At 41.5% G+C, this 12281-nt stretch overlaps 2 protein-coding genes across 4 annotated transcripts in view; one reads left to right on the forward strand and one right to left on the reverse strand.

The window, feature by feature from the left end:
• The window catches only part of LOC118234297, a 63589-nt gene extending 59540 nt beyond the window's left edge, over positions 1–4049 (reverse strand). The window contains exon 1 of the mRNA XM_035430737.1: positions 3968–4049. The gene's annotated coding sequence lies outside the window, so the exon portion shown is untranslated. The remainder of the gene's footprint in view (positions 1–3967) is intronic.
• Positions 3573–9451, forward strand: LOC118234286. Of its 3 annotated transcripts, none has more exons than XM_035430717.1 (3): positions 3573–3634; positions 4060–4102; positions 4675–9451. In XM_035430717.1, exons 2-3 carry the CDS (start codon positions 4083–4085, stop codon positions 7211–7213), a joined length of 2559 nt encoding a protein of 852 aa, XP_035286608.1. In that variant the 5' UTR covers positions 3573–3634; positions 4060–4082; the 3' UTR covers positions 7214–9451. The 3 variants fall into 3 exon arrangements, with proteins under 3 accessions (XP_035286608.1, XP_035286610.1, XP_035286609.1); XM_035430719.1 differs by lacking the exon at positions 3573–3634 and adding an exon at positions 3802–3865; XM_035430718.1 differs by lacking the exons at positions 3573–3634; positions 4060–4102 and adding an exon at positions 4116–4244.
• Positions 9452–12281: the final 2830 nt, after the last annotated feature.

Raw genomic sequence — 12281 nt, forward strand, 5'->3', positions numbered from 1 at the left:
TGCACTTTTTACACCAGCACTGTAAACCAGGTCCTCGGTGTGAGACCAAACCAAACCAAACCAAACCAAGACCAAACCAAAACTATGACTGCTGCTATACCAGATCTTGAAATATCAATTATCATAGTGAACTTGCTTGTTGTCTTCACAAGGACAATGACATTATCAAATCACGCTATTACTTTTCACTACAAGTTAATTTAGTGTTCTTGTGTATTAGAATCTTGCCCAGATGTTCTCACCAATTAAGAGATTAATTCAAATGCTCATGCTCTAATTTAATGCTAATCCATCTGTGTTCCCATGTTCTGTTTTAGACCACCTATCACAATAAACACCGCCATTATAAAACGAAAAACAGGTCAGCATAGTTTCATGGCAGTAGAAAACTGGTGTCTATTGAGACTCTGGGAACCTAAGTGACTTCTTGCAGTGTATTCTCATAGTTTGTCTATTTAAGATACACAATAGTTATAAATGCTGAGCCTTATTTCTAATAGAAAAGAAAAAAATGTTGACCTGATACACTGAGTCAGGAAAGTGAACATGGTAGGAACTTCAGATGATACAAAAAAATTTCACACAATTTTTCTTTTAATGTATAAAGCTTTATATGGTTGGCTGCAGAATATCTTAAGGAGTTACTTATTCTTTACTCTCCTCCAAGATTAATTTGTTCACAGGGTGATGGCGATATGAAAATTCCAAGAATATCTAAAATTTTAATGGGCAGCAGAACCAGAGTTCCTGTCTCAAAACATACCTTGTGGGTGTGGCTTCTCACTAAAAAGTACTAAAATATTATTTGAATTCAAAATCAGATCGTCACGAAACTGGATGTATATCTTCGGCATGATTTGGCTCCACTCGGTCAACAGGTAGCCCTGTACTAGCATGCAAAAGATGGTGCAAATCAACCGACAGGGAGTGCTACATTAATTCATAAGGCAATTGAATCCAAATGTATTTGCCTTTTTCACATATACGCCTTATGCCCCCTATCTTTTCTGGCAACGTGAGAAAATGGTACATGTCAGACTGAACTTCTCTGGCACTCAGGAATATGTGAATATCAGAAGAAAAACATGTTTGCCCTTTTAAGACATTTCAGGGCATTCGTACACTGCCTCCGTCATGTTTCATGGTAGTATAACTGCATCATTGTGACTTTAAAACTATTTTAGAAAAAGGCACTATTTTCTGTATTAAACATGGTATTTACTAACAAGCTGGCCTGGCTATGCTAATATAACACAGGTCGGGCTATGCTAATGAAACACAGGTCTGGCTATGCTAATGAAACACAGGTCTGGCTATGCTAATGTAACTCAGGCCTGGCTATGCTAATGAAACACAGGTCTGGCTATGCTAATGTAACTCAGGCCTGGCTGTGCTAATGTAACACAGATTTGGCTATGCTAATATAACACAGATTTGTTAATCTTTATGTAACTCAGGCCTGGCTATGCTAATGTAACACAGGTCTGGCTATGCTAATATAACACAGATTTGGCTATCTTAATGTAACTCAGGCCTGGCTATGCTAATGTAGCACAGGTCAGGCTATGCTAATATAACACAGATTTGGCTATCTTAATGTAACTCAGGCCTGGCTATGCTAATGTAGCACAGGTCTGGCTATGCTAATATAACACAGATTTGGCTATCTTAATGTAACTCAGGCCTGGCTATGCTAATGTAGCACAGGTCTGGCTATGCTAATATAACACAGGTTTGGCTCACACACAGCACCTTTTAAGGAGATTCATATAAAAGATCAGAGTAGTAAAAAAACACAGAATCTTGTTAATTGCAGGACAGGCACTGAGATTATACCCAAACACATACAAGCCTTTAAAGCCAAATTGCTTGTATTAAAAAATATATTAAAATGTTTGAATGTATATTTAATTAACTGGTTGTGCATCAGAGTTTCATCTGAGCTATTTAATACATGGATGATAAAACAAATTAAGTACAAGCATTTAAAAAGAGTTTAAAAAAAAAAAAACTAAAAGTCAGTGTTCTTCCCTCAAGTAGCCAGACATCCTGTTACCATGGCTACTGAAGAACCACAGAACAAAACACAGGTGAGTACAGCTCACCTGCTGGGAAGTTTACGCTGGGAACTATGAGAATACACTACAAGAAGCCACTTAGGTTCCCAGAGTCTCAATAGACACCGGTTTTCTACTGCCATGAAACTATGCTGACCTGTCTTTCGTTTTATAATGGCGGTGTTTATTGTGACAGGTGGTCTAAAGTAGAACATGGGAACACAGGATACTACGATGGATGAGCATTAAATTAGAGCATGAGCATTTGAATTAATCTCTTCATTGGTGAGAACATCTGGGCAAGATTTGAATACACAAGAACACTAAATTAACTTGTAGTGAAAAGTAATTGCATGATTTGATAGTGTCATTGTCCTTGTGAAGACAACAAGCAAGTTCACTATGATATTTGATATTTCAAGATCTGGTATAGCAGCAGTCAAAGTTTTGGTTTGGTTTTGGTTTGGTTTAGTTTGGTTTGGTCTCACACCGAGGACCTGGTTTACAGTGCTGGTGTAAATAGTACAAATTTACACCAGTACAAAACAAACATTTTGGGAACGTTCCTGCTGCAGTGTGGTCGTATTGGGCACAGCTGGAATTTTCTGGGGTGATGCACGTGAGGGCCTCTCCTGTGTGCCGTACCACCGACCTGCAGCAGGTGAAGCTGTCCCCAAAGAGCTAACGCTAGGGAAACGTGTCACTGGGGAAATACTTGCTTCCGATCTCTTGGCCTTATGGTCGTCACCAGCGACGTGCACAAAGGGATGTTCACACCAAACGCTCACCGAAAAGAGATTTCAGTTAAACAGAAATGAAAAGAGAGTGTTCAGTTTTCCTTTTCTAATTTGAGAGCAGAGGTATTTGTTTAGTTTTCTCCTACCATGCCTATATAACTGGACAAGTTGTGTTTTTGAATCAACAGTCCCCCTTCGCCCCACCCTCCAACCCCCCCGCCCCCCCACCCCCCACCACCCCCTCGCCACCCCTCTTGGTGAATCCTTAAATCCTAAAGTGACTATACTCATTCTATAACAGATAAAATCATAGTTTTCAAAAGTGATGCATATTAAAAAATATATATTAAACATACATAACTGTAACAATGGTCTGTTCTCAGAGGACCATATGGCCTAAATTTTTTGTTTGAAAAAAAAGCTGGAAATGTAGTTTTTTAAACATCAGGTACTGCTGGTATGTCCCATATTCACTCTGCACAATTGAATAAGTCTGATAGCTCCTGTCATTATCTTAATTTTCTTTTGCTCATTTTTGCGGGTTCATGTTGTTTTTATTCTAGCTGTGACACAAAATAAAAGTGAAAGTGTTTTTGACATAATAAATATGATCATGCCCATTCTGCCTCTTTTCCAATGGGAAAGAGGGGACGCAGGGGTTTATTAATTTATTCTTTAAAACTGAAGGTAATTGATTAAAAAAAAAACATCACCATGTGTGATTATGGCCAATTAGAACACAACATCAGGGCAGAAAGACATTCCTCCCTGCTTAGACTAAAAAAGTTGAGGCTCCAGAAGACACACCTCCTGGGTCTGCAGACGATCCGGCAAGCACAGGTGAGAGAGCGGCTTTGTGTGGTTTCTCTGCATTCTTGATGCATTCTGGAGTTTTAGGCTGTTGGATCCTTGGATCTGTAGTACCGATCGTTTGCTTCACAATGTCAGTGAAGTTAACTTCAAAATAAGCTTATTTACCTGCAGTTGTGAGTTTGTACTTTGCATACATTTGTAGCCGGGTGGTATTTGAAGAATTGCTTGCTCTGCTTCCTTTTGTAGGACAAGAAGAAGGTGAGTGTCCGAAAGATTTGCCGCATAAGCAAAGGAAACTACTTTCTGCTGTGAATGTGCATCAGTGGGGTTTATCTTGTCAAAATAAATGTATATCTTTACCTTTCTCAGGTGCAGAGACGGTCCTTCTCGTGCATGTGTGTTTCCTGGTTGCCAAAGACACTGTATTTGTTTTCTTTCTGTGTTTACAAGAGGACTGGTACCTGAGAACCTGAGAATGGCACAATCTCATGGAAGGTAACAATGCAGTTTCTACGGTACACATACTGTTTGTTTGCAACAGCTGGTTACTGTAATATTGGCATTTCGGTGTATTGCAGATGACAGATCTGCCACGCAGACTTCCTTTTTGTCTCTGGTTTGAATCATTTGTTTGAGGGTGTGTATACAGTTCTCACAAATCTCTGCCAAAGGAGTGTATTAATTATGTGCACTGAATTATTTATTATTGTACTCGGTGTACACTGAATAGCTGTCTTCACTTTGTAAACTGGATTCATAAAGAATATTCACTAAGGTTGACATTTTTTAAATGATTTTTTCTTCAATTATAATATATGATACTGTACATGATAAGTGTGTGTGTATGTGTGTGTGCAAGTGTGTCTGTGTGTGCCTGTGTATGTGTGTTTACCTGTGTGCATGTGCATACGTGCATGCGTGTGTGTGTCTGTGTGTGTGTATGTGTGTGCATGTGCGCGTGTGTGTATGTGTGTGTGACTGTTTGTGTGTGTGTGTGTGTGTGTGTGTGTGGTAATTACTATGAATAACAAAATGGTTCTTTAGAAAAAAAATTCTCTATCTTTTAGTTGCTCTACAACAAGAGAAGAAGCTACATCTAAGTGGTCAGATGTAATTAAGAACAGCAAACAGATTGCAACAGAACCCATAAGAACACACCTGCTGAACACAGTCAAGAGAGCACTGAACAAAGATGGACTCATCAGGAGATACACTTTTGGAAGAAAGGACCCCAACAAAAGGAACAGGACAATCATGATGGTGGGAGAAACAGGAACAGGGAAGTCTGCGCTCATCAATATGATAGTCAACTACATGCTGGGGGTAAAGTGGGAAGATAAGATCAGGTTTGAAATCATTCCAGATGAAGGCAAAAGACCAAAAACCAGTCTGATTACTACATATGAGATTTTTGGACTGGAGGAGCTGTCTGTTCCTTTTTCCCTCACAGTCATTGATACACCAGGATTTGGAGACACAGGTGGGCTTGAAAAAGAGAAGGGAATTGCTGAGAATCTGTACAAGTTATTGAATTATTTAAGCAGCATTCAACAATTAGATGCAGTTTGCCTTGTGGTAAAGGCATCTCAGAATCGCCTTACTTACAGCCAGAAATACTTCTTCGATGCCATCCCGTCCATCTTTGGGAAGAACACGGAGAAAAACATCTTGACTCTCATCACTTTCTCTGACTGGATGCCACCTTTAGCTCTTGAGGCACTTCTTGAGTCTGATGTACCTTTCCTCAAAGATGAAAACAATGAACCTGTTCACTTCCTCTTCAACAGCCATCCTCTTCAGAAGTTTGCTAAGAAATACGAAGAAACATATAAAACATCTTGGGATAATGGAACAGAGAGCTTTGGAGAGTTTTTTGAAACTTTGGATAAAATGGAACCGCAAAGCTTGGGGGAGATTAAAAATGTCTTGAAGCAACATCACTGCTTGGAAGATTTTTTCTCGAAATTGGAGAGTCAGATCAGGGATGTGGGGGAGAAGCACAAGGGACTTGAGGACGTTCAAAAAACTCTGAAAGAGTACAGACAGGACTCGGAGAAAAATAACTTTGAGTATAAATACAATGAAGTTGTCAAAAAGAAGGTCAAAACTACATCTAAGTGGTCAGATGTAATTGAGAACAGCAAACAGATTGCAACAGAACCCAAACAAACATACCTGCTGAACACAGCCAAGATAGCATTGAATAAAGATGGACTCATCAGGAGATACACTTTTGGAAGAAAGGACCCCAACAAAAGGAACAGGACAATCCTGATGGTGGGAGAAACAGGAACAGGGAAGTCTGTGCTCATCAATATGATGGTCAACTACATGCTGGGTGTAAAGTGGGAAGATAAGATCAGGTTTGAAATCATTTCAGATGAAGGCAAAAGACCAAACACTAAATCTCAAACCAGTGCGATTACTGCATATGAGATTTTTGGACTGGAGGAGCTGTCTGTTCCTTTTTCACTCACAGTCATTGATACACCAGGATATGGAAACACTACAGTGAAGGATGATATAATTGCTGAAAATCTGTACAGATTACTGGAATATTTCGACATTGTTCAACAACTAGATGCAGTTTGCCTTATGGTGAAGGCATCTGCAAATCGCCTCACTCCTTTCCAGAAGGAAATCTTTGATTCCATCCTGTCCCTCTTTGGAAAGAACATGGAGAAAAACATAATGACTCTCATCACCTTCTCTGACTGGAAATCACCTTCAAATACTCTTGAGGCAGTTATCGAATCTGGCGTACCTTTCCCCAAAGATGAAATTGATGAGCCTGTTCACTTCCTGTTCAACAACTGTCCTCTTAATTATTATCAGAATAAATATGAAAAATCATTCAAACAACACTGGGATAACGGAACTGAGAGCATGAGGAAGTTCTTTCAGACTTTGGATCGAATGGAAAGTCGAAGCCTGAGGATGACTGAAGAAGTCTTGAGAGAACGCCGGAGACTGGAAGCTTGTATCCAGACCTTCGAGAGTCAGATCAAGGTTGTGGAGATGAAGCGCAAGGCACTTGAGGAAGTTAAGAAAACTCTGGAAAAGCAGAAAGAGGACATGAGGAGGAATAACAACTTTCAGTATAAATCCCAAACTGTTGTCATGGAGAAGATCCCAGTTGGTAAAGCTGCAACTTCCTGTTCAAAGTGTGAAGTAACCTGCCACACTCCATGTATGCAGACAAATAGCCTATGGTGGTGTCATGTAATGGACTGGAGTGGGAACTGTACGGCCTGTCCCGGAAAATGCAGCTACAATGACCATGAAAGAGAATGCAAAATATATGCACGAAAACATGAAGAAAAAACTGTAACTCATGAGGGCCTGAAAAAAACTTGTGAAAGGATGATAGCCACACAAGAGAAAGTGATGTCCACACGTGAGCAAGAGTTGAGGGATGCAGAAGCTGAGAAAACCAGCCTCATTGAAAGGTGTTTCCAGAGCATTCTCCAGCTTAGAGAGCTTGCTCTGAAGTTCGATTCTGATTCTACTCGTCAGAGTATTCTCAGGCAGATTGAAATGCTGAAGAAGAACAACGAGGCAGAGAAGGCAGAAATGCTGCAGAAGATTCTGGAGAACACTGCATGAAGAGATGAAGAAATGTTTAGTTGCACATTCTTCTGATGTTGCATGATCAAAATGATTTGTTTTAGAAAACCTTAACAGTTTATTTACAGAGGAATCCCCCTGTTTACCCTTCTGTGGGACAGACACAGTCAACAGCTACCAACAGCTAAAGGTGTATTCAGTCAGGATTGCAACTTTATTTATCTCTAACTCTAGTGGTGGAACCTGTCATCTCCATAGAAACTAATGAAGAGATACTTCCAGGCTCAACAGAACAACAGACGAGGTGTTCTGAGAAGTAATCTCAGTTTAAGCCAGAAAGCAAGTCTTCGAGAAAGGGTAAAATATGACAACATGCTTGACTGGTAAAATGCTCGACTGGTTTTATTGTTTTATATTGGATTTGTCTTGAGGTGGATTTTTATTTACTAACCGGTATGTTTTATCATTTAATTAAATATCCATGAATAGAAGTTTGTATTTTGTGTCTGGTGTAGCTTTGGATTTGTGAAATAGGGGAGAGTGCAGAAATAACTAATGGTTTTTGTATTTGGCTCAGTTCTGAAAACATCACTAGAGATAGATTTATCATTTTTTAAAACAAACAACCTACATCCCTTGGCTATGATTACACACCACAATGAAATTTCTGGGACATACCATTCACTAGCAACCTGACCGAAAGTACTGAGAGTGGAATGTTACATTGATTACATTTATATGTTTTTCATGGCCTACCTAGATCCGTGAAAATCTATCACAAGACTGTACTTTATTCTCTGGTTCCCGTCTAATGTCTGTTCAATTCAAACGGCTGTATCTGTCGATGTCACGTCACCACATAGCCTAAAGTTGAAGTTGTGTTAAATATATTTACAAAGATCCAGTCTGAGTTGAACAAATCCAATCAATTTGTTCATTAAAAACCCTGTTTGCTTAAACCCTGAAGGGGGGGGGTGTCTGCACCTTTGCCTGCCTAGCAATGCCAGCAAGCTAGCACGCTACATCAAATCTAAAGAAATCTATTTGTCACTAAAAGACTGTTTATGATGACATACATTTGGATTCCATACGCACATAATATAGTAGCCAAAAAACACTTCCGGTAAAAAAAATTCACTTGTATACAGCCAAAACAAGACTTTTGGCAATAACTCCTGAAATAGTTATTAAACTCTCCTGCCATTCGTTGGAGACAGAGAGATGGTAATTCTGCATATTTAACCTGAAATATGTTGTTCAAGCTCGATGCATCTACCTAAAAAGTCTGTTACATTTTATCCTGTCTTAGATTTTGTCCCACTCTCCCCTACATGTAATGTCAAGCATGAATCTTGCACAAGTTGTTCTTGGGAGGAATGACTGCTGAGGTAGTACTTTACTGTTTCAAAATCTTGAGTACTGTCAGCTTTCATTGTAGGTAGATAAACTGTTTTTATTTTGTTTGAAATGCTGCGCTCCTCCATTTACTGCTTTTAAGGCCAGTTCAGATGAAAACTGAGGGCAGACGAGACTAGATGAATTTTGTCTGCAGTTAAATGACATTACTGTTTCCATTACATTAAATTTCTCATCATTAACTTGGGACTGAGAGTCTGACATACTGAATTCATGGAAACCTCAGTGGCTGAGCACATATTCTAAAAAACTTGGTAGTATAAGACCAATAGCATCTATTCTGCAAACATTCTAAAACAGTCTCGGATGATTTTTTGATCTGAACTGGTTTCTGTAATGGTTTTTTTGCCTTCTAATGTACTATGAGGTGCTTAGTAGATTAGTGTTTCCCCAGGGCCTATAATCCTGATGGGTAGATTTTTAAAAAAACCTTTTGACTTTAACTGCTCTGGTGGGAGAAGGAAAATATATATCCTCTTACTTAAATTTTTTCCTGCTATTTACTGTTGAATTTGTTTTCTGTGGACTGTCTAATTACAGGTTATATGTACATGTATATATATGAAGTTGTATGTATTACATAACTTGTTTAACCTGTGCATACCTTTCTATTTATCTGCACCACAAATAACAACAAGACCAATGGACCATGCTTGCATTCATGGGATTACATCTGCAATTGAAAGATGTAATGTTCTTCTCATTCTGACTGATGTTCCAGTTAGTTCAGGGCTCCTACAAGAAGTATTGAACTTCACCATCTACTGTAACTGCCAAATGCACTATGGTGAAATGTCTTGCATTTTGTGAAACCCATACGTTTGTGAAGATCTATGCACGAAATAAAAGGTTCAGACTGGATTTGTGTGAGTTTACTTTGAGTGCTGATGTGGTCTTAATCCTGAAGCCATTAGTTCATTGTCTCCCACATTGATGGTTATTTATTGACTTCATGTCATGAATATTTAACCTGCTTCCTCAAATATAATTCAAGTTTCAAGTTTTATTTGTCATATGTGCAATAACCTCAGCAGAGCAGTGTTATGACAATTAAAAGCATTGGTTCCAGGCATCCCCAGATAAATATAAGTAAAAATTAGTTTTTAAAAATGTAAGAAATTAAGAATAGACTATAAACAATAATATGACATATCACTATAAGTAATAAAAATATACAATAAAAACTAACATGTAAAAGGTGGCCAGTGCAGTTCCAGTAAAGTGACTGAGTGTCTGTGGGAGAGGGAGGGAGAGAGAGAGAAAGAGAGAGTGCAGAATGGCAGTGAGTGAGGCAACGGCCGAATTAAAAGAGCTGCAGCAGGACAATGAAGCTCTTAGAATGCAGCTGGCCAGGGACAATGTGCACAACACGGAGCTGCAGGACTGTGTGTGTACCTGCAGCTCCACAGGTACACACACAGCACAGCCCTCCCCGACACACACACGCTCCCGGACACACAGGCCCTCCCCAGAACACAATCCCCTGCTGACACACACACACACCCTAACACAACCACAAACCTTACATTACAGCCCCTCACTGACACACAGCCCCTTACTGACGCACACACACACGGTAACACAACCACAAACCTTACATTACAGCCCCTCACTGACGCACACACACATACTGAGACACACATACCCCCTAATGCACAACCTCCTACTGACACACAGCCCCTTACTGGTGCACACACACATACTGAGACAAACACACCCCCTAATACACAACCTCCTACTGACACACAGCCCCTTACTGATGCACACCCCCTAACACACAACCTCCTACTGACACACAGCCCCGTACTGACGCACACACACACATACTGAAACACACACACCCCCTAACACACAACCTCCTACTGACACACAGCCCCTTACAGACACACAGACAAAGCACCCCAATGCCGAGGTGGTCCTATTAATGGACTCCAACGGGAAACACCTGGACACACGGAGGATGTTCCCAGGCCGGCGGGTCAGCACACTGCGCTGTGCGAATACAGGACAGGCCCTGCAGCAGCTGAAGAGGGACACACTGGGGAGCCCGGCCTGCATCATCATACACACTGGCACCAACGACCTGCGAGCTCTGCAGCAGCACACCGCTCGCGCTGTGAGTAAGGTAGCAGTGAGGGCCACACAGGAGTTCCCCGACTCCAGAGTGGTGGTCTCCACACTGCTGCCCCAAGCAGACACACCCCCACACATCATTGCAGCAATCAATGCTGAGATCATCAGAGGATGTGCCACCCTACCCAGTGTACACCTGGTACACCACCCTACCCTGGGCCCTTGGCACCTGCATGACGCTGTGCACCTGAACAGACCAGGAGTCAGGATCTTCGCCAAGTCCCTTAAGGACATCGCCCTGGGCCGCAGCCCCGCCAGCACTCCCCACCTCCTGCCCAGCAGAGCCCCATACAGCAGGAGGCCACAGCCCCACCAGCACTCCCCACCCCCCCCACCTCGCCCCCAGCAGAGCCCAGTACAGCAGGAGGCCCCCCCCTTCTCCCAGCCCCACCTCACCAGCAACATGTGGGTACCTGCTGCCCATCAGTGCCCCGCCCAGCCCAACCCCCCAGCTTCCCCATCCACAGGCCCAGAGCCCACCAGGAGCAGCAGCTCAGCTATGCTGCAGTCCTGAGCCAGCCAACCAGCCAACACCCTCTGCCCCCTGCCCCCGGCCTCGCCCCCACCACCACCGAGCTGGGAGAGATTATGAGCCTTCTCAGCCTCCTCTGCAGTAAACTGATGGGTCACCAAAGCAGGTAGGAAGGACGCTTACTGTCCCAAAATAATAATAATAATAATAGTAATAATAGGAAGAAGAAGAAGAAGAAGAAGAAGAAGAAGAAGAAGAAGAAGAAGAAGAAGAAATAATAATAAATAATTTATTCTCAAGAGCACAAACTCTGACTTTATTAATAATGTAAATAGTTATGATGTAATTGTTTTTTACATTACATTACATTACAGGCATTTAGCAGACGCTCTTATCCAGAGCGACGTACAACAAGTGCATAGTTTTGTTAGAAACATGGTGTCGTTTGGATGCACTGACTCACTGTCCCTCAGGTTACAGGGAAATCATACTGCCATCATTGAAATTAAACCATGTCAAGCACGGCAGAGACTCTGGGGGACTCATAATATGGTTTAAGGAAGACCTGGCAGCACACATCACCCCAGTAAAACGAGGCCCAGCACACATATGGCTAAAGTTTAAAACAGGAATAGTCATGTGCGATAATGATGTGTACCTGTGTGCGGCCTACACCCCCCCTACTGAATCCCCTTATTATGATGAGGAATTTTTCCGTAACCTCTGCACAGAAATCAGCCATTTCCAGGCCCAGGGACATGTGCTACTGTGTGGAGATTTTAACGCTAGGACTGGAACAGAGCCAGATTGCATAAATAACAACGGAAATAGACATATATTCGGACAAACCCCTCTAAATTTAATACCAACCCCAACACAGAGAAACAACCCTGACCGTGCTGTGAATAAAAATGGTAGGGAGTTAGTGCATCTCTGTCGAGCCCTAGGCCTGTACATTTTTAATGGCAGGATCAGAGGGGACTCTTTAGGGAGGTTCACTTACTGCTCAGTTCTTGGGTCGTGTAGTCGATTATGCTATCACTGACATGGACCCCTCTTTCATCAGTGCATTCACTGTCAGACCAC

Source organism: Anguilla anguilla, chromosome 8, assembly GCF_013347855.1.
Source record: "Anguilla anguilla isolate fAngAng1 chromosome 8, fAngAng1.pri, whole genome shotgun sequence".
Lineage (NCBI taxonomy): Eukaryota > Metazoa > Chordata > Actinopteri > Anguilliformes > Anguillidae > Anguilla > Anguilla anguilla.

Bases quoted from the DNA above. Each gene is read 5' to 3' on its own strand.
- LOC118234286 (XM_035430717.1), top strand. From the start codon at position 4,083: ATGGCACAATCTCATGGAAG. The intron at 4,103-4,674 runs GTAACAATGCAG...TCTATCTTTTAG, and splicing joins ATGGCACAATCTCATGGAAG to TTGCTCTACAACAAGAGAAG.